The sequence below is a fragment of the Eschrichtius robustus genome, chromosome 10 (genome assembly GCF_028021215.1).
Source record: "Eschrichtius robustus isolate mEscRob2 chromosome 10, mEscRob2.pri, whole genome shotgun sequence".
Lineage (NCBI taxonomy): Eukaryota > Metazoa > Chordata > Mammalia > Artiodactyla > Eschrichtiidae > Eschrichtius > Eschrichtius robustus.
The window spans coordinates 67,233,932-67,256,114 of record NC_090833.1 but is presented as its reverse complement, the minus strand read 5'-3'; the positions used below and the strand labels follow the sequence as shown (position 1 = coordinate 67,256,114).

General features: G+C 41.8%; 1 protein-coding gene across 1 annotated transcript in view; it reads right to left on the bottom strand.

The window, feature by feature from the left end:
• Positions 1-136: 136 nt before the first annotated feature.
• The window catches only part of SH3GL2 (SH3 domain containing GRB2 like 2, endophilin A1), a 196,999-nt gene continuing 174,952 nt past the window's right edge, over positions 137-22,183 (bottom strand). The window contains exons 4-9 of the mRNA XM_068552452.1: positions 10,502-10,645; positions 9,448-9,581; positions 7,409-7,567; positions 5,764-5,867; positions 3,796-3,926; positions 137-1,703 (exon numbers count right to left, since the gene is read on the bottom strand). Coding sequence (XP_068408553.1) covers positions 1,504-1,703; positions 3,796-3,926; positions 5,764-5,867; positions 7,409-7,567; positions 9,448-9,581; positions 10,502-10,645 — 872 coding nt within the window. The 3' untranslated portion in view covers positions 137-1,503. The remainder of the gene's footprint in view (positions 1,704-3,795; positions 3,927-5,763; positions 5,868-7,408; positions 7,568-9,447; positions 9,582-10,501; positions 10,646-22,183) is intronic.

Genomic DNA, 22,183 nt, shown 5'->3' with positions numbered 1-22,183 from the left:
AACCAGGTCTGCTTTGGTTGCATCAGAAGGCAATGAAGACTCGTCCACCCACTGTCGGACCCAGAGAACTGACACAAAATAAAGGGCCAGAGCCTTTGGTTCTGTCTTCAGCAATATTTATTGGAAACAGCGACGCTTCCCGTGGTTAAGTTTATACATTAAGCAGTAAGATTTGCCTTTCACTCCACATGATCCACTACCGCAGGTGGCACATCCAAAGCAGCACATTAAACCTCTGAAAGAATCTGTACAGCTAGATAAATAGAACTCTGGATGCCTAACAGGACTTTAATGACTGATACAAAAAAAAAAAAAAAAAACCCAAAAAACCAATAAACGAAGAAAACCACTCATAAGTTTACGCACAGCACTGTACACACAAAATGAAGAGGAGATAGAAGGGACAGAAATAAAAGTCGTGACTGAGTTGGGAAAGAGTTTTGCATATGCAGCCACACATCTTAAACTGCTAAGCACAAAAATCATCTTTATTTGGTCCTCATTGAGGGCAGAATATGCACAAATGATGTTCAAAGAACACAAGGTGAAAGTGGAGTGGGAAGATAGTTACTGTTTCTTGGTCTATGAACTAGTGGGAAAATGGTTTCTAGTGTTTTTCTTCTTGTGTCTCTATACCAAATGGATTCATGAAACATGTAATTCATAAATAAGACTGAAGTGAAGATATCTGTTCCCCTGTCCATGTACCTTCAGAAATGCCCTGTATATATACATGGTTTCTGTACAGCAAGAAATTTAAGCTTGGAAACCAGATCTCTTCCCAGTTCCTCATAATGGAGAATCTCTTCAGCTCCTCCCTCAATATGCTGACTGCTAACTGTCTTACTTAGAAGTAAAATAGGAATCCCCCTCTGGCTTTAATAGCAGGGAGGGAAGAAAACCGGCTGTACCTCAGAAATAGGCATAAGCTGTGGAACAAAGGTGACCGTTCTCAGAGAAGGCTTTGAACCCACACTCAACACTTTCATATTGAGAGCATCAAGGGACTCACTCATTCAGACCAGAAGACAATTTGCTGGTGAGGGAGGCTTTCTTTGACAATTCTGTGACTCACATGTTTGGGAGGGGTCAATGTGAAAACGAGAACTTCCTCCTCTATTTAAATGGAGAACCTGAGACCTTGAGATGGCCCCGGGTGGTAGATAATATCTCCGGCAGGATGGTTTATCTGTGATGTGGCTGATGGGCATACTCTAAGAAGCCACATCCTCCTGAGAACTGTGTAAACAGCAGTTCTGTGACTTCTGGCTGGTCTCAGATGGTATTTAAGAAGCACATGCCATGCCCACCAGGCTAAGAAGATAACCATCCATCACCATGACTCTCGTGGGATCACACAAGTCAACGAAACGTACTGAGTGGGGCTTGATGACTTGGACCACTGCAGCCTGCACTTGGGGTGTGTTGTAAGCAGCATTACTGAAGCAGTGGTTACACTTAACTATCTGGGTCAAGAAGAGGTGAGCCAGCCAGCATAACATCCTAATGGGGCAGAGCAACCAGAATCTCCACATAATTGATGGGGAAGAAGCCTGACTGGCCATGGAGCATCCCCTCATACCAGTTCTCATCAATCTGGTTAGTGAGTGTGATGATATCACCCTCTTTAAAACCCAACTCCCCTTCATTTTCAGGTTCAAAGTCGTACAGAGCTCGGCAGCAGGGCTGATCCAGTGGGGCACCTGGGAGTAAGAGCAGGAGAGAAGAACACAGAAAGACAAGGGGAATTTAATGCACGGATCTGCCTCCTGCTGCACCTGCCCAGCCTGCTGTCCCCCTTGGTTCCTCCCTCACTCCTCTTCCCGCTGAAGCTTCCTCTTGCTACTGGTCCCCAGTGTCTGCTGCATGGCACCTTGCCCTCTAGCAGTCTTCAGAAGCTTTCTCATGTTTCTGGAAGTTGTTGAATTGCTGTTTCTATTTCCAGTATGAAAAATCGGCCACATCTATCCTTGTGATACGTACAACACAGTTCATCAAGGTTGGCCTTGCTAACAATACCCAGAGATGGGAGACCCCATGACTTAAGGAGTATTAACGAGATTTAGGTTCAACATGAAGCATGGCCAGAATTCTTTCCATGCTAGCACTTTAAGATCTCTGCACATGTGAAATAATAGAGTTTATTACACGGACAAAACTTTACAACTTCAGAATAACAATGCAGTTCTCACTTTTTAAAAATAAAGCCCCCCCCCACCCCCGCAGCCTCTGGAAACCGTTGTAATGTAGTAAAAATAAGACAATATAACACACTGGGTTCAAGTTCTTACTCTCTGTGACCTTGCATAAGGCACTTTGCTCTCAGGTTCTTTGTCTAAAATTGGAACTAACAGTAGAACTTACTTTTCACAGTACTACTCTGGCTATTAAATGAGATTATGTAAAAATGATATAATTTACACCTTTGCGTTATATATTGCGTATAAAATATGAGGTGTGCATCAGAGCTACGGCATAGAAAAAATAATATATTCTTCCTTGAGTTAAATAATGAAGGATGGGATCATAGCTTAAAAGGGATCTATGTTAAATGAGCAAATATATTAACACAGCAGGCGCACACATATGTATATCGACGCAGACAAGTGCATACAGCTCCATGCCATCTAGATGGCTTTGAAGGGGAACAATGAATTTTTTTTTTTTTTACTTAGAGAAAGCAAATTAATGAGTCTCCAAAAGAAAAGTGAAATATGAGATTGGTTTTTGAGCAGGGGGAAGCAGGTTACCTATAACTTATATGACTAGTCCTTGTAACCAGATAACTTCTAGAAACCACTGCTGTTTATCCGCACACTGCGGGCTCTGAGCAGCAGAGCTAAGCACAAGGGGCAGAGAACTCCAACTGTCATCACACACCTCACTTTTTCCTTCATGGTCTCCTGAGAGCATCTACGTTTCCTACTGTAGAACATCAAGCACTGGGGATACAGGGAAAACAGGAGAAAGCTGCATATCCTTAAAATCCATATCCAGTATAAGATAGTTCCTGTTCTTCAACCAAGAAGATTACCAAGGTTGAATGTATTTCAAGCACAGGTTTTTATCTGATCTGTGTGTAGGGGGTGGAGAGCAGTGGTACCACCTAAAAGAATACATTACTGGCTATACATCAATATTCCTGATAGAAAATAAGTTTTAGCTTTCATTGTACCAACCTCTTATACCACAGCACGATGAACTGGCTGGAGGGTGGAGACAGGAGGGAAGTCTAGCAGATGCTGAGACTCAGAATATATTCATCTACAAATATATTCACCCACATGTTTCTGTGACTCAAGAAATCCAACTCAGCAAGTTCCTGGAGCTGCTTGCTGTCTGTGGGTTATAAGTGAGTGTATGTGGGCACGCACTGCCCAGGAGCATGATTCCGCATGCAGGCAGGAACCACGGAAGCAGAGTAACAGGAAGAAAAGATGACATCCCTACAACTAAACTCACATATTAAGGTAACCGTAAGACCACAAAGGAGGGTCAAAATCAAATGTGTTTGTTTGAACACTTAAGTATGTGCTGATGATGGACAGTGAGAGAAAAAAGGGACTTACAAAGAAAGTTTTATAGAGGAGAGACAGTAAAGGAGGGGAAATGATAATCAATGAGACAAGAAGGAACTCCTTTAAGAGTTTCTACCTGACAAAACCATCCTGTAAGAAATATATTATAGTGGATTCCTTATGCAGACAGATCGGACTGCTCCTAGAATTTCTGGAAGAGTGTCAGTGGGGTGTGCCCAGGCCCGGGGAATGGGTTCTGCAGGCCTCCGCTCCTTACCTGCAGGTTTGGGAGTGCCCGTGTGGGAGAGGCCCCCATTGGGCTGAGTGCTGTCCCCAGTTGTAAACTCCAGGCTCATTCGAGGTTTGGGCTGATATTCCCTTCTAGGCTGAGATGAAGCTTGTCTTATTCTGCATTAAAAAGAAAAAGGGGGGTAGAGTATGCAGCCAATTAAGGAGAAAAAGAAAAGCAATACAATCCTGAAAATGCTTAGGTCACCCACCAACCTACCATTGTGGAGTATGGGAAATCTGAAAAGGACCCTTAGTTTTCTTATCTGTGTCTGTCTCCATTTTAGTGCTGTGGTCACACCCTCTGTGGTTATACCCTCACTGTCTTCATCCTTCCTCTCACTTTCTCCCTCATTTACTCAGAGCTCCCTTTGCAAGTATGCAGGGTGCTAGGTGCCAGGAACTCAAAGATGAATAAGTCACAGTTCCTACCCTCAAGCAGCTTATGGCCTGGAGGGGAGACAGAACATAAACAACTGATTACTGTCAACTGTAGTAAGTGCTGCTATGGAGATGGGACAAAATGCCACAGGAACCCAGGGGTGGAGCTGGGGGTGGTGAGGAGTGTACCTGTCCCTGGGGAAGCTGGAGAAGGTTTAAGGAAAAAAGGTAATAGATAGGTAGGAGTCATTTCTAGATGCACAGCTGTTTCCAGAAGAAAGTTATTTCTTGTAGAGCTTGAGAAGGTATGGAGGGAGGAAAGGGGGAAATACTGTGTGCTCTGGGAACAGCACAGAGGAAGGGGGAGAGAATCCAAGGGAGACAGGAGAAAGGTGGAAAGGTACAGGCAGTAAATGTATTCTGCACACCCGGAAGTATTTTCCACAGCTTCAGGTGTTCACGAAGCAAAGTGCACAGCAGATTTGCAAGGGTGGGGGGAGTTTAGGGTATGGCGATTGTAGAATGACAGTGGCTTTGAACATATTTCAGAGGAAAAAAAGAAAAGTGGCTTTCATGCTCAACAGATGTCACAAAGACATATAATATTTCCTTAGTACGTGGAAGTGCATGGTTTTAAACCATTCTAGAGGCTTCAGAGTGTTACACATAATTCCACAAGGGTGCACCGAGGAAAGATGAACAATCCAAGCACTAGTCAAGGAAGATACTGAGGAGAGGAAGAGGCTGGCCAGATGGAAACGGGTGAGGTCGCTTCCCGTAATACAGCACCATAATTGGAGGCTGCCTTGTGCATTTACAGTCATATCATCAGCTATGAGAGTTGACTCTGGCCATGAGCTGAGAATAAAAGCTGCTGAGGCAATCCTTTGATGTACATGCATTTAGTTTAACTAAAATAACACATATGATATAGCACAGGGCTACCGCATACAGCTGTGCAGGCTGTGTCCTGCAGCTCTAGAGAGACTCATTCATGGAATTAAACCACCCCAGCCTGGCTATGAGGCCCACCTGAGGAGGTGGAACAGACATAAGAGAGCAGCTCCCTCTGATGGACCTCGTCACCATTCAGAGAAACACAAGGTATGGAACGACACAGGCTTTCCAACAGGTTATGCTTAAACGTGAACCCCTGTTGCACCACTGTGTGACCCTGAGCCCCAGTTTGCTCGTCTGTTAGGTGAGGCTAACAGTACTTGTTTACAGGGCTCTTATATGATTGATGATGATACACTTTCAGTACCCACACAGAATAGCTGCTCAGCAAATCACATCCATTATCATTAGTAGAGTCCTGGTGTCCCATCTGTGGCATCCAAAATACTCCCTAAGTATTTAGCTCTCATAAACTCAAGACTAGATTCAACCGAACAAAGTTAAAACAAAGCCCAAGACAAGATAAAATCAAAACAAATGGTCCCTAAGGTGTCTTTGTAGGATCAGCAGGAATGTTGGTGGAAGGTTTTCTTCGAATGTATTCTAATATTTCCACTTTTTTATACACCATTTCATAGCAAGGAAATGGAAATGGAAAATGCAGGGAACTGTAAAATACCTTTCTTCCAATCTGACTGTGACTTGCTGCAGGATCTGGACTGCCTGCTTATGGTACTCCAGCTGGGCTTGGATGAGCGCCGACAGCTGGCTCACCTGTTCGATCTGCAGATCAACGGGGGAATCACGTGTCAGTTATCAGGTAACTGACCTTAACCAGCGGCTAGTGCCCAGCCCACACGACACAGCCACCCCGGACACGCGGACCAGTGCTCAGCGATGCCCGTGACTGTGCGGCGAGCCAGGCTGACCGATAGATAGTTTCGCAGGTTACAAACTGATTAAGGATACGAAAGCATCCCTGTGTTTGGAAACTCTAGTGCTATGAGAAGAAACTTTAGTCAGAATCCTCCTGAAGATGACATAACTCTCATCAAACAGTCTCATGTTTAGCTACAACCTTCTGATTAGGAGTTGGCTTATTTTATTGATTTCCTATAGGACAAAAGATGCACTGACTAGAACATTCTTTGCTCTCAATATTTTCATGCCAAGTCAGTATTAGTGCTGTTAATAAAAATGTGGGTATTGATCTCTCACATGAAGCACTATGGGAGACAGCGTGGTATGATGGAAAATCTTTTCTTCTCTCTGACCCTCATCTGCAATGTAAAAGGGCTGAGTCAAGTGACATGTTGGGTTCATTTCAGCTCTAATATTCTAAGCATCTCTGGTTACTCTTCATGTTGCGTCTTGTGTTGTGATCCAGCTGAATAATGGCCTCTGAGTTAACAGAGGCAATGCTGCCCCATGAGTTTTGGGGTGGGGTAGGGTCCTGGGTGAAGGGAAGGAACACTGTGATTCGGGTCTCCCTCATCCCCACGGCGTTCCTCTTCAGTAGTTAGGTGGACACGTTGTTTCACATCAACACACACTCCGACACTGTCTCTGGATGGTGTGAAAGTCTGGATATGTTCAACTTGCCTCCCCCGTCACCAGTCAGGGGGAGTGATAAGTACATAAAGGCTCTGTAAATATCTTGGCAGAAGTTGGTCAGCAACTGATGGGGCCGGAGGTGGGGATGAGCAAGGACAGGAAGGCTGGTTAACAGGTTTTATGACATGAGCGGTCGGAATGTAAGTTCTAAAGCCATGAATAGTAATTCAGCACTCTGGAAATGTGAAGGCAACTTTTAAACTATCTCATCTATGTCCCAAATGTAGTATCTATGCTATAATCGTCAATCTCAATTGAAATTATCTTTGGAAAGAAAATGTCGACTTTACCTCAAAATACAGACCATCTTAACCTATGTTGGACACTCACTTCTGAATACATTTTACTTGACTGATATTCTTATTTAATCTGAAGTCAATCTGCTTTACATTTCACATTTCAACAGAGTGTTTGCTTAAGCTATTGGACTTCTACAGATCATCAGAAACATTCTTTATCTCCCCACTATTTATAATACTTTAAGATCATTAGCAGACAAAAATCTAGTTAAATCAAACTATAGGACTATAGAAAAAGCTTCACCATTTCTGTCTACTTTATAATTTTAAATAATTTAAAAGAATAACCATCTACTGAAGTTCTCGCCACACAGTACAGTCATTGACATTTTTAATTACATAACCTTTTAACTCATTAATCTTGTGCCTCAAAGCCAAAGCTAAATTAAAAACCACAGGAGAGTCACTCACATCCATCTCTAAGAGATTGAACATGCTTGACTCGGCAATTTCTTTAGACTCATCAAATTTCTCCAGAGCCTGACGTAGCTCTTCATCTGGAATCTTGCCTTGTCGTTTCTTCTTGTAATCAAAGTCCAGGCGTCGACCCTCCAACTTCTTTAAATGATGCTGAAAAAGTCAAGGGTAGGAATATGCTTTGAAAGGACGTACAGAAAAGGCCTATTTACAGCTCACTTCCCCATCATGCCTATTAGCTTCCAAAATAAGACAGGCTAAGTTCTAAAACATCATGTCACCAGAAAAATAAAGAAACCTGCATCACTAGGGCAAACGCTTCCAAATGCTAAAACATTTATGTTGGGAAACATCTTTAAAAATAATTAATAGCAAGAAAGAAATTGTGGGAAATACCAATACCCTTTATTTTCTACGCCTGCTGGGTCAAAGCTGAGGTGGAATATATCCCTCTCCATCCCATGACAGAAGCCAGGAATGTGTGTACACACCCTACACATTTGGAAAGCACAGGTATGTGGGGCTCACAAGTCCCCATCTTCAGGGGAAATGGTATCTCATGGGAAGGCAGAGGAAAAATGCTTTCCTTGAAATGAAGTGAGATAGCATGGTATTCTTCCTTTTCATATCATAGAACATGAGTGCTGGAAAGGATTTATCTTTGAGGTAATCCAGTCTGTTAGAATCACCTAAGATGCTTATTAAAAATATGGATTCTTGATCACCTGAATTAGAATATCCAGGGCTGAGGCCTAGGAATCTATGTCTCAACACTTACCCTAGTTGACTGATGTAGCTTTAGGTGAATCATGGATTAAGTCTCCCATCTAACAGATGATGACACTTAGTCATAAGACCTAACTCGGAAGGGACCTAACACCATACACTGCGCATCAATCCCTCTTTGCATCACCCCAGATGCACATATTCCAGGTGTGTGCCTGCCCAGCCTTGTCCGACACCTCCACTGACCAAGTAGGAAAGTAGTTTCCCAAAGCTACAAAGTATTTTTGTCCTATGAGCAGCAGTGTTTCGCTACTAATGGGTGGGAGAAAATGCCAGACTTTCCTTGATCCTGGGTGTGCAAGGAGTAAAAGGGAAAGAAACAGAAACAGAGTTGGGAGTGGTGAAGAAATGAGAAGGGAGGAGGAAGAATATCCTCGACCTTCCGGCCCACCTCACACCCCGCCTCCAATCCATGCCCTGATCCAAACTAAATGTGTGTATCTTTGGAAGGAATATTCTTTTAAAACATCTGAACTTGCAGTCAGCTGCAGGGTAGAGTACTGGAGTCAGGGTTACATGTTAGATTTGGAGTGAGTCTGCCACATACTAACTGTGGGACCTTGAGGCAGTGGTAGGGCTGAAGGAGATTTAAGCTAGAATAAGGAGATCAGGGAGACTTCACGTTATGGCACTTCATTTTACAGTCAAGAAAATCAAATTTCAGACAAGTTCAACAAATATTTGTTAAAAGAATGAATGAGTAAACATTACACACCTAGTTCTAGGTAAAGCCAGTTGAAGTTTATGATTTGGAATAGCTAAATTCTTCTACATGTTTTAGAAAGAGGATAGTTGGGTTCTTCCTCAATCCTAACAAACATTACGAAAATATGAAATCACATGTTTACAGAGTAATAGAATAATTATGTATTTAAGCTAACAACTGGTACACTTAGCATTTTAGAAGGTGAAATCGCCCCCAGAAAACCACAGAATAATAAAGAAAATTGTATATTATCAGGGAAAGGATATTACCCTCATGGAGAAAAAAGCTTGAAAAAACTTGAAAATTGAACGCGGAGAAGTCAAATGTAATACTCAGGAGTGGCACAATCATCATAATATTGGGGCTAAAAGTACTGCATTTCTGGTTCCTCTAGATTTATCATGCTGGACTGTTTTGCAATTCACATGCTCAGTGCTGACAACATGCACGGTAAGCTTTAAAAAATGTTTCCTAAAGGAAAAGGGCACCTGCATCTGTACGATTCCAACAGCCCACTTCCCAAATAACTAGCTGCAGATACCTGAATTTCCCTCAGATCTTTGTCATGAAGATTCTGAAGGGGGTCAATGAAGTTCTGCTTCACTTCCATGTCCAAAGAGTCCTTCACCTCCGAGAGTTCCCGCATGGCCTCCCCCACCTCACCAAGCGCTGGGCCTGCAAGGGGATAACTAAGCACTTGTACTCGTTAAAGAACAAAGGTGAAGGTGAAATGCACTTGCAATAGCAGCACCCATCACAGACGAAAAACCTGGGATTACTGTCTGTCTTCTGAAGACAACCAAGACAACAGACAGCATATAATGCCCTCTGGAGATCAGTGTATTTTCCACCTGAGACAGTTCATGAAAGTTCGCGGAGTATAATAGACTCAATGCCCCCAATGGGTGGTAGAGGGACCCCTTATTATAAAGAACGTAAAATTTTGCTTTTCCTTTAAAAAGCAATTTGGAAGCTCCCTACCCTCCTTTGTAAGTGTTTGCTTTCCCTTAGAGGAGACCTCTTTAAGGCCAGCGCATTCAGCAAAAGCAAATACCAGGAGCAGAGAGCAGGGCTCAATCAGGAAGGACAGTCATTTGCTGCGACCTCACATTGTGAAGGAGTGAAAACAGAAGGTGGTTAGTACGGCAGCTGAGGGTCAAAGGAGAGAGGGGTGAAGGAATTCACCTGCGGCAGTCAAATTAGGTACCCTATATAAAAGAGCAGGGAGCAAAGAGAAAGCTCGGGGCGGGGGGCGGGGGGGGGCGTTGACTCATGCTGACTGTGACAGTTCCCTCTGCCCCAACACTCTAGTTACCGCCAGACACGTGCAACGGTAAATGTCCAGGCATCTGGATGTGTCAACCAGCTACTGTAATGATGGGATCTCATTCGGAAAAAAGAAAATAAATAAAATTCCTAAGACAAATGACACTAAAAATGATGAAACGACTCTGAAAACAAATTTGGGGCCCATGTGGACAAGACCTAAAATTGAGAATCAAAATATAAAATGGTTTGGATTATTTCCTACAGGGTTTTCTCAGTGGCACTAAAATCCCCATGGACAAATGAAAATGTGAGGAAGCATACATTACCGAAGTTGCAGTCATCTCCAAGCTCTCTTCCAAACTTGAGCATGGCCTCTGCCAGCAGTGCTTCTGCCTGAGGATAGCCTGGGCCTTTCTCCTGGCCACGGATTTTTGACATGGTGTTGATCATGCTGAGTTTAGCTCTGGAAGCTGGAGACAAAGAGATAAGAGACTTTCAAAGCAGGCAACATGATGTAGGAGGGACAGGGCTGGGTGGGGAGTCAGGCCTTCACGGGTCTCTAAACCAGCTCAGCTACCGAAAATTGCCCCTCCACCAATGTCTTCATCTGTAATATGTGCAGCTTGGTCCACAGATAAACACAGGCCTGCTCTTTTAATCGCTAAACTCTCCCTTTCTCTCAAAATCTCAAGAGGAATTTAATAGAAAAGGCAAAGCTCTTCCAGGTGAAGATCCCATCTTGCCTGTCTTCCTGTGTCTTTTCTTTTTTTATTTTATTTTTTTTAACATCTTTATTGGAGTATAATTGCTTTACAATGGTGTGTTAGTTTCTGCTGCATAACAAAGTGAATCAGCTATACGTATACATATATCCCCATATCTCCTCCCTCTTGCGTCTCCCTCACACCCTTCCTATCCCACCCCTCTAGGTGGTCACAAAGCACGGAGCTGATCTCCCTGTGCTATGCAGCTCCTTCCCACTAGCTATCTATTTTACATTTGGTAGTGTGTATATGTCCATGCCACTCTCTCACTTCGTCCCAGCTTACCCTTCCCCCTCCCCGTGTCCTCAAGTCTATTCTCTACTCCTGTGCCTTTGCTGATACTCTCTTCATTGCTGTGGCCCTTCAGTCCCTCTGTGGACCTGGGTGGCCCACAGAAAGCACTTCAAAAACTACGGGATTATGTGATCTCGAAGTTTTAGGATTCTACCTTTTATTTCAATTCTAGGAGCCTATGGACTGAAGTAGGAAATTAACTGATCACTCCTGCAGTGTGGGCCTTACGCCATGCTTCACTTACACCATGTATAAAATAGAACTATTTTCAAAATCACTTCTCAACTAAGATTCTAACAGTAAACAGTCCCATGAAGAACAGAAATATTGTGTTCATTAAAACGACTTAATTACTTTTCTCGCACATAACTGCTTCTGAAAATTAGTTTTGTGCCACAAAGACAGCCTTTCAATTTCTTTTTTGCTTTTACTTTTATAAAAGAAGATGCCTAGAAGGCAAATCCAGTTTTCATGGAAGAAACAGCTTTATTAGCACACTGTTAAAGACAATGATTTACTTGATGCTAGGATACTACGGTTTCTCAGGTTCATTATCAGAGTTGGGAATGTACATTAACCTAGAATTATGCCCAGGATTCCATCTGCTTGGAAACCCCTGAAAGAATCACAGCTAAAGCACACACTTCCAGCATTTAGTGGCTGCCATTTCATCTTGAACATTTGTTTTGAATAGGTTTTAATGTAAACTTTGGGCTTCAAAGGTCGAATCTGCAGACAAAGAGAATTATTATGAGAGGTCACCCTCCCAAGTTTGCCCCAGGGATATTATAATGAACAAGACAGCTATGGCCTCTGCCTTTATGAAGATTATAGTGAACTGAGGGTAGCGTCTATTTTAAAAGCAATTAGAGTGAAGTGTATATACTAAGTGTCATGTGGGGAGATTACAGCAAGTCACGAAAGTATATCGCATCACCCTAGTCTGTAGGAGTGGGCAGCGCAAAGAAGGTTTCAGGTGAGAAATATCTTTAAGCTTAGAATCACATAATGAGTAGCAGTTAGTCATGCTAACAGATGTAAAGCCTGGTGGTTCCTGGAAAAAATGTAAAATTCACATTTTCTTTACTTTGCTTCTCATAGAAAATTGTACCATACACGTTAAATTTAAAAAATTGAAAATGTCACATGATGACACATTTTCGGGGGGAATGATATAATTAGAGTATATATTCAAAGACTTTTCTACAATAAGTCATATCTGAAATCCAGGAAAGACATAGTCCCTGCCAACATGCTCACAGTAGAGTGAGGTGTCAGATACATAAACAGTGGCAACAAATGTGATAAATGCAATCATAGCTAATACACACAAGGTACCAGGGAAACACAGAGGAGGAGTAACATTAGCACAAATAAAACTGAAATAAGCAGACCCAGACAATAAGAGGTACCAAATGAACAGAAGGAAAGAAGATAAATGGAGATCAAAGAAACCGAGTAATGAAAACACACACGGTGGTTAATCCCTTCAAGTCCTGTTTTCACCATTTTACACTCTAAAGATTTATTCCTTTTACGAATTTGGTTACTGATTTGTGCTTAGATCTTGGTTCTGCTAAGAGTCGTCTTCCGGTAAGTAATTACCTGAAATAACTGTAACAGTTTAATATACTGTGGCTGATTTTCAAATGCATCATTTTCAATGTTGTTCGATTATGTTGTTCAATTCTTCCATTAATTACTTAGGAACATCTTGAATATGTTCTACATTTTCACGAGAAGGGGGAAGAAAACCATATTCTATTAGCTTATTTCTTCAAATCATCTAAAATATTTAATGATTCATATATTTGAAGAGACCAGCTTTTAAATTTATTCACAGCTATTAACTATTTTTAAGACGCTTGGATTAGTAAAACTTCTGTGTTCTTGAAAAACACCATCAGATGTCTGAATTAACCATTTTTAAGTGTTAACATAATTATTTTTAAATGATTTTTAAAAGCAGTACTTGAAGGAACTTCCCTGGTGGTCCAGTGCTTAAGACTCCACACTCCCAATGCAGGGGGCCTGGGTTCTGTCCCTGGCCAGGGAACTAGATCCTGCGTGCATGCTGCAACTAAGAGTCCGCATGCCGTAACTAAAAGACCCCACGTGCCACAACGTGCCACAACTAAGACCCGGCACAGCCAAATAAATAAATATTAAAAAAAAAAAAAAAAAAGCAGTACTTGAAGAAACAGAGAGGAAGCCTGGAAAAACACAAATTTAAGACACTAGGATTCCTATAATATGATCTCAGCCTAGACAGCTTCACCAAGTTAGATGTGCCCCTAGGGACCCTTCTCTTCTCTTCTAAAGGGACCTAACTCCTCTCCTTCACATTATCTTTATATTTGCCATAGCTTTAGCCTTTCTTTCAAATTGTTACAATCTCTCTGACTAAGCCCCCATCTTTACTTTCCCACCTTCGCTATTCTAGTTCAACCTGCCCCCACTGGGTTTACTGCAGAAACAGCTTCCTAATAGCAATCTCTCCCCTGGCCCATGAGAGCAGGATACTGGTATGCTGCTCTGCGTATCTCCCAGCCAGGATTAGCATATATATGTACACGCATTAGATGTTTAACCTTGACTGCTGAAGGAAAGAATAAACGAATAAATAGACTATCTTGGAAACCAGTAGGCGGTCATGGCAGTGGTTTTCATAAGCAGACTCTGTTCATATCCTTTGGCTCACGTGACTGACAGCCTTTTGAATCATAACAGAGAATGGGAACTAGAAAACTTGTTTCTTTTATGAAGAATAAAAGGTGTAGCAATCTAATAGAGTTCTTTTGCAGAGAGAAGCTACCTGACCTATACTGAAAACAGGGCTTTAGGGCCAGTCCAGACTGTGAACTGTGAGACTTGCCAGTGCACTTCCCCTACTGGTCCCCTAGAGCAGCGGTCCCCAACCTTTTCGGAACCAGGGACTGGTTTCATGGAAGACAATTTTTCCACGGCTCGCCCACTGCTTACCTCCTGCTGGTTCCTAACAGGCCGAGGACCTGTACCAGTCCGCGGCCCGGGGGTTGGGGAGCCCTGCCCTAGAGAACTGGCAGTCAGGTTCGAACCCTCTGGGCAGAAGACTGGAAGATTTTTCTCTGGGGAATACAACCAACTCAAGAGAAAAGACCTACAGATATTCACAGCTGGAAGCACCCAATGCAACAACTTCAGGCTGATTACCCTAGAATGAAGCTGTAATAGTAAATAAGCACCCTCCCTTGACTCAGCTTTAGTGTCCTACACCTAAGGGGAAAAGGTTAGCCACTAACATCAGACTTTGAAGAAAGTTTCTAACATGAGAGAGGCAAAACAAACAAGGAAATTGTAAAAAAACAAACAACTCAGGGAAAGAAAAATTACTATCATTAACATTCTTAGGTGTCTACGATACTTTATCAATGAAATAAAAAAGAAACAGAGAACTCAGAAATTAAAATATAATTTAACTTTAAATATGAATTTCAGTAAAACATAAAATTAAAAAAAATCAATAGAAGCACAGATGATGAAGTTGAGGCAAATCCCCCCAAAAGTAGAACAAAAAACCAGAGATTAAAAAAATCAGAAAGAAAACATAAAATGAGGATCAGTTCAGGAGGTCTAGCAGCTGAATAATGGAAGCTCCAAAAAGAAAGAACACAGAAATAAAAGGGGAAGAAATTCTTTTTAAAAGTTCAAAAATTTCTGAACTAACAAACGTGTTCCCAGATTGAAAGGGTCGATCGAATGCCCAGGACAATGGATAAAAGGATCCTACCAAGGACTATTAACATGAAATTTCATAACACTGGAGACAAAGAGACAGTCCTAAAACCTTTCAGAGGGGAAAAAATAGGCTACACACAAAGTATCAAGTATTAGAAGGTCACTGAACATGAGAAAACCATGAACAACATGAGAAATTTCCTCAGAAAACAATGAAGCAATGACTCCAATATTTCTGGAAGAAATAATCTATAATCCTAAATTCAAATTATCAATTAAGTATAAAAGTAACATATGACATTTTCAAATACACGAGGAAGATTTCAATTTATCTTCCCAAGGTCAATGGAAGAGGCATTCTACCAAAACAAAGGTGTCAGTTGAGAAAAGGGACAGGTTAAGGGATCTAGAAAAAGGGATCTAGTGTAAGAAAAGAGTTGAAAATGATGATAAAGGGAGATCTCAAGATGGTCCTTGTGCATCAGGCATTGAGCACCAACTGTAGCTGACACTATACATAACCAGGTGCATGCAGCTCAGGGAGCCATGAGCTAAAGGGAACTATAGGCTCCCCATGATCCCCACTGGAATCAGGTTATAGTTGTCCACTACTGTACCTTGCTTTATAATGCACCCTTCATTGGCCTCCTCCCCTTTCCTAATCCCCTAACAGGATTTCCTGGAATCATCTTCTAAATCAACCATTTGTGCTCACATCCATGCACATGGTTTAGTTTGGGGGGACCCATACTAAGACAGTAACCAATCTAGAATGCAGCATCAGATACGTATCTGAAAGATGATTGACACCTGGCACGTTTCAATGTACTGACAGGAAATTCATATTTGTGGCAGAGGGTTAGGGAAAGAATCAGTGAAAGGTACACAAAAAGTTAAGAAACTGAAAATTAAAACAATTATTAACTCCAGGAAAAACAAAAAGGTTGTATAAGAAAAGAAATATAACCATGTTATTCTGCATGTCTCAGATCTGTACAAGTTTTACAAGGGCATAAAATGTAAATACTGAATACTGATCCAACATAAATTATGCTATAAACATACTGGAAAAATGAGAGAGGGGAAAGATGTGGAAGAATGGGAAAACAGGAAAAGAGCAAACAATTCTCATCTTTTAAAATGGGAATCAAACTGAACACCTAAAACTGGAAAACTAAGCAGAGGCAACATTAGCCTGTTGTTTCAAGACAGAAGTAAAAACCAAAGAAACAGCCAAACAGGTTTTGAAAGTGTTGTTTCTGGGAAATGGAAATGGGGGAAGCAACTCCAGGAGGACTGCTGTTTTTTGTAAAAAGCTTTAAAAAAATATTTTATTTTTTTCTAATATGAGCATATATTACTTCCATTATGAAGTACTAAATTTAACATATTTCCCACTTCTTTTTCCATCAGTAGACCTAATTTAGTGGCTGAACTGCATAAAATACTCATAGTATCTTCACAATCTGGGCACTGCTCTAACCTCAAGGGTCTTTCCACCTAAAGGTTCTGCTGAAAAATATGTTCAGTGGTATAAAGAGAATTGGCTAGGAAGAGAAAAGTTAATAAGGATTAACAGGTGAAATGCCATCAAGGAAAAAACCATCAGAGGCAAGGTCTCGATGAGTCCACATCTAGGTGATTTCTGGAAGGAAATGTATCTGGTGAACTGAAACAGCAGGAAGTAAAATTAGGATGACCAAGAAAGCTAATTTATTCCCCCAAAGGGCTTCCATTGTTTTGTCTTCTGTTAAAAAGGGGAGGGGGAGCAGTTTCTTTCTTGTCCTCAAAAATTTATACTATCTTTTCAGGAAGAGAAACAGGGGCAGTCAAAGCTCAATCTGTACCAGCTCTGGACTCTAAAGCATAATCTGTACCATCCCTTGAAGAGCTTTCTAATTCTGGGCACAGCCAAAGGGAAGTCAAAGCTCTGCGGAGAGTAAAACAGAAGCTCTGCTCACTCTGCCAAATGGAGTTATTTTCCTCTGACCTAAAAGTGGTGTCCCTGTGAGTCACTGCTCAGTCTCTCCTAAGCAACTAGCATGGTAACTAACTGGGAATGTTGAAAACCCAGTACTTCTGCTAAATCTTAGTGTAAAAAAAAAAAAAAAAAAATTATTTCTTAATCCAAATGAACAAACAGGAAAACAGACCATTAGGTCTTGTCTGTCGTGGAAAACAGCATAGTGCATTACAATAAACATTAGCTTTGGTTCATACAAACACAGGTAAAAATCCAGGCTCCAAATCTTGCTAGCTGTGTATCCCTGAAAAATCATTTAATTCTGAAAGTTATTATCAGGATTCAGTGATAAACAGCCAAAAGAGCAACTAGCACAGACACACGCCACAGGCATTGGAGACGGGGGGGGGGGGGGGGAAGCACTCCATTCTACCCTTCATGTTCTCTTTCTAGAAGTGTGTGTGGAGTGTTCCACTGTCAACTTGGTTGTATGGGAAACTACATTTCCCAGAACCCCTCCCCTGCATGTTTCCAAGCTAGAATTGGTCCAAAGTGAGGCTGTGCACATTTGGGAGGTGAAGGTGAAGCAGCAGCCATACACTCTGAAGGCTGAGGTGAAAACAGGTTCCAGTTTGTCCTCGATTTCATACTCTGTGCCCAGCTCTTCTTGAATGCTGATTCCGCTGACCAAGAGTGCCCCCAGGCCCACCACAGAGCTTTTGCCGCAAACTCACAGAGGTGGTAACCTTGAGGAGACAACAGTCTTCCGCAGCCTTCCACGCCAGCTGCCCTGTCAGTGCTGCTCCAGCAGCTGGGCCTGCCTACCTTCCAGATTCCTGTAAGTTCGTTTTCCTGGGTCAGGGCTGGTCAGTGAACTTTCTCTGATCCTTAACTCTACTTTTTTGGCCTTTATTTACCCAGATCTTCCTACAACTGTACAAGCTCTAGTTCGTTTAATAAATCTCTTAGTCCACAGTATCCACCATGTCTTTGCTTCCCTTACTGAACTCTGACTGACACAGTGGCTGATGGTCCAATATCCAAATTGACAAAAATTTATGATTTATCCTTGATAGAGCCCTGAAAGTAAGTCAATAAAAATGATTGTAAATATTTCAATTCTGCAACTCTGTTTTCAGGATAGACATAAATTTCTGCAGCTCTGTAGGTGGGAGTTTGCTGCTAAGTGTGGAAAGAAAACCAGAAAGGACAGCCAGTTTAACAAGGTGGGATTAAGACACAGACTTTGGAGCCAGACTGTCTGAGACCAAATCCTGGCTATTTTCTTCTTTTTTTTTTTTTAAAGCAATTTATTTATTTATCTATCTATCTATCTATCTATCTATCTATCTATCTATCTATCTATCTATTTATTTATGGCTGTGTTGGGTCTTCGTTTCTGTGCGAGGGCTTTCTCTAGTTGCGGCAAGCGGGGGCCACTCTTCATCGTGGTGCGTGGGCCTCTCACTATCGCGGCCTCTCTTGTTGCGGAGCACAGGCTCCAGACGCGCAGGCTCAGTAGTTGTGGCTCACGGGCCTAGTTGCTCCGCGGCACGTGGGATCCTCCCAGACCAGGGCTCGAACCTGTGTCCCCTGCATTGGCAGGCAGATTCTCAACCACTGCGCCACCAGGGAAGCCCCTGGCTATATTTCTTGCTGGATGATTTTGGGCCTCAGTTTCCTCATTTGTAAAATGGTACCTCCCCCTCATTGTAAGGTTAGGATGATGCAAGGATTAGATGATATAATGTATGTCACAATGTTGGTACATGATAAACATTCAATAAATGTTGGCTATTTCTGTGAGTATCAGACATGCCAGCAAGTTCCCTGTGTGATTTTGTATGAGTTACTTTACCTCTCTGAGTCTCAGGTTCTTCACTGATAAAAAGTTGAAAACAAAAGGAGACAGTTGGATAATTCCTAAAACTCTTCCAAGTTCCCCTACTTAAGGTGGTTCTTCTTAGATAGAAGACTTCTCCAAGAAAGCATGCCCTGGCCTTCAGCCGTAGAAAACTTCAGCAGTTTCCTGAAGTTGCTAGAACTGTCCCTCTTCTTGGAATGACCCCATTCTCTGTCTACCTGCCCAACACAACACCAGGCACATCTTTTCTACAGTCTTTCCCAATTACCCTTTACCTCTACTGCCTCCAAGTATACGTGACCCTTCCCTCATTTTATGTCTCCACTGTGCCCTGTACATACACAGATCATATCTCACATGATACTTTCTCTCTTTTCTGCATGTCTGTTTCCTGATACAAGTTAGGAAACCACATCCTACTGAATTCTAGCAAAGGGCCAAGCATACAGCAGGTGCTTACTTATTAACTGTGGGCTGAATGATTTCATTTAAAAGTTTTGGTTTTTTATACAATTTTCTGTATGTATCATTTTTTTCTAATCCTTAGAAAAGACTTCCCTGTTCAAAAGCACAACAATCTCTTATTGTGCTCTAAAACAGAGCAAGAGGCTGCTGATAAGATCTAATTACACACGAACTCTGCGATCTGATAGGATGATTTGGGAGAGCAGGTCACGCTGATGGCAATCTGGCTGGTGTTTCCCTTACATACACGAGATTTTAAGATTTCCGAGGATGCTCGGCCTTTTCATGTCTCCTGACTCCATTCTTTAAAGTGCAGAAGGGTGAGACCCCATTTTCTACTCACTCATTATTAACGCTGGCTCTTTGGAAGCAAGTCATCTCTCAATTATGCCATGAAAAACTGCTTTATGGGAAAATGATAAGAAGCTGATCACACAATCCCCTGGAATCAGGATAGAGGCTCTCATTTCTCCCAACAAAAGAGGGCTCCTATGCTAAATTATAAGCCCTAAGGGGATAAAAAAAAGATCAATAAAAATCAATACATAGGTGACACTGGAAACAATTATGTATCCCCCAATACAGAAAAATTATGAATTTGCACTCCCTGAGTGAAGTGGTATCTACCCAAAAAATCAGCTTTCTAAAGATTTTTTTCAGTGATTAAATGAATAAAACATTCATTGCCTGAGAGGGACTATGCCAGAGAGACTCTGAGGGAAGCAAGGCCCAGTCTCTGTCCTCAATGAGCTTATTGTCTAGTTGGAGAGTCAGAGAGCGCCTCCACTCACCATGATCTGAGGCAGACTTGGGCCATACTGTGAGTAACGTTATAATGTATTCACACCACAGAATTGAGCAATGAATTCTGCTAGGAGAGTAAGGCCAGGAAGGGTCATGAAACAGGTGACACTTGAGCTGGGTTTCTGGAAGAGTGAGCTGTAAAGGCAGAGGGGTAGGAAGGGCCATTCCAGGCATCTGGCGACTATGAGCAAAGGCACGCAACAATGCCTGGCGCATTTGGAAACTTCAAAGTGTCTGTGGCTTAGGTGCAAGGCCAAACAGAACAATGTGAAGAGGCCACAGAGTTGGAAGCAGGCTGTGAAGGGCCCTGAATTGCATGCTAAGGAGCTTAGAGTCTCCCATCAAAGGTTTCTGACAGAGAGTTATTTAACATCTAGACCTTCAAAAGGGCTTTAATTCAAATTATATCAGGTTTATATTTTGGAAAAAAGATTCCTATCATCAATTTAGGGAAACTGAGAAGTGGGAAGGGGGTCTTCCTAAAATGGGAAGCCACTGGAGACAAAGAGACCAGTTATGAAAACGCTGTAATAGATGAGTCCTAAGGAAATAGGAGAAGGGAGAAACTTTAGAGTCCTGTGGTGGGTAGCATTAACCAGGTGACTGGATAAATGTGAGGAGAAAGAAGAGGGGCATCTAGGATGGTGTTAGGGCAGTGGCCAGCTGCCCATTAATCACCTGGGGAGGTTTTAAAACTACTGATTCCTCCAAAGGTGGTACTGGGTCAACGAGATTCTATAAGAAAAAACATTGACTCAACTCTACCTCACACTATACCTAAAATTGATTCTAAGTGGATTGCAGATCTAACTATGGAAGGAAACACAGTACAATTTTTAGAAAATGATATCGGAGAACACACTCATGACCTGTAGAATATGCGAATATTTCTTAAAATAGGACACACAAACACTTATTCATAAAAAAAGCATTTCTAAATTGGACTATGTTAAAATTAAGTACTTCTATCTTTCAAAAGAAATCATTAGAAAGAATTAAAAGGCAACCAAAAAAATGGGGCCTCCCTGGTGGCACAGTGGTTAAGAATCCGCCTGCCAACGCAGGGGACATGGGTCCGAGCCCTGGCCCGAAGATCCCACATGCCACGGAGCAACTAAGCCCGTATGCCACAACTACTGAGCCTGCACTCTAGAGCCTACAAGCCACAACTACTGAGCCTACGTGCCACAACTACTGAAGCCCATACGCCTAGAGGCCGTGCTCCGCAACAAAAGAAACCACGACAATGAGAAGGCCATGCACCTCAATGAAGGGTAGCCCCTGCCACAACTACAGAAAGCCTGCACACAGCAATGAAGACCCAACACAGCCAAAAATTAAAAAAACAAATTAAAAAAAAAAAAGGCAACCAAAAAAATGTTCAGATACTCACAATACACATATCCAAAATAGGACTTGTATCCAAAATATTAAAAAGAAAAAACTCCTATAAACCATTAAGAAAAAGATGACCCAATTTTTTAAATGTGTAAGAGGCTTGAACAGACAGTTCACCAAATAAGATATTCAAATATCTAATCTGAAAGGGGCTCAACTTCATTATTTTGCCAATGCAAATAAAACCACATTGAAACATACCCACAAGAATGGTTAAAGTGGAAAAAAAAGAAAAGAAAAAAACACAGAAAATATCAAGTGTTCAGAGGGTGTAGAACAACCTGAACTCTCAAATTCTGCTGGTGGGAGTAAGAACTGGTAGAACATTTTGGAAAACAACTTAGCAGTATCTGTCTACAAAAGCTGAAAAGACTTACACCCTGTGCCCCAGCAATTCCACTTGTAGGCATATATCCATCAGAAATGTGCATAAGACTCATATACAAAAATGGGCTATTCAAAATAGCCAGAAAATAGAAACACCCAAATGTGTATCAGTGAGAAAACAGACAAATAAATTGTACTCTATTCTCACAACGGAACGCTAGACAACAATGAGAATGAAAGGACTAAACCTACACACAGCAAAACAAATATAAAGTTGAGCAAAAGGAGGCAGATCTAAAGAGTACATGCTCTATGATTCCGTTTAAGCAAAGGTCTAAATTAGACAGAACTATATGGCCTTAGAAGTCAGGACAGCTTGCATCTGGAAGGGCAGCAATGTGCAGTTTCTTAA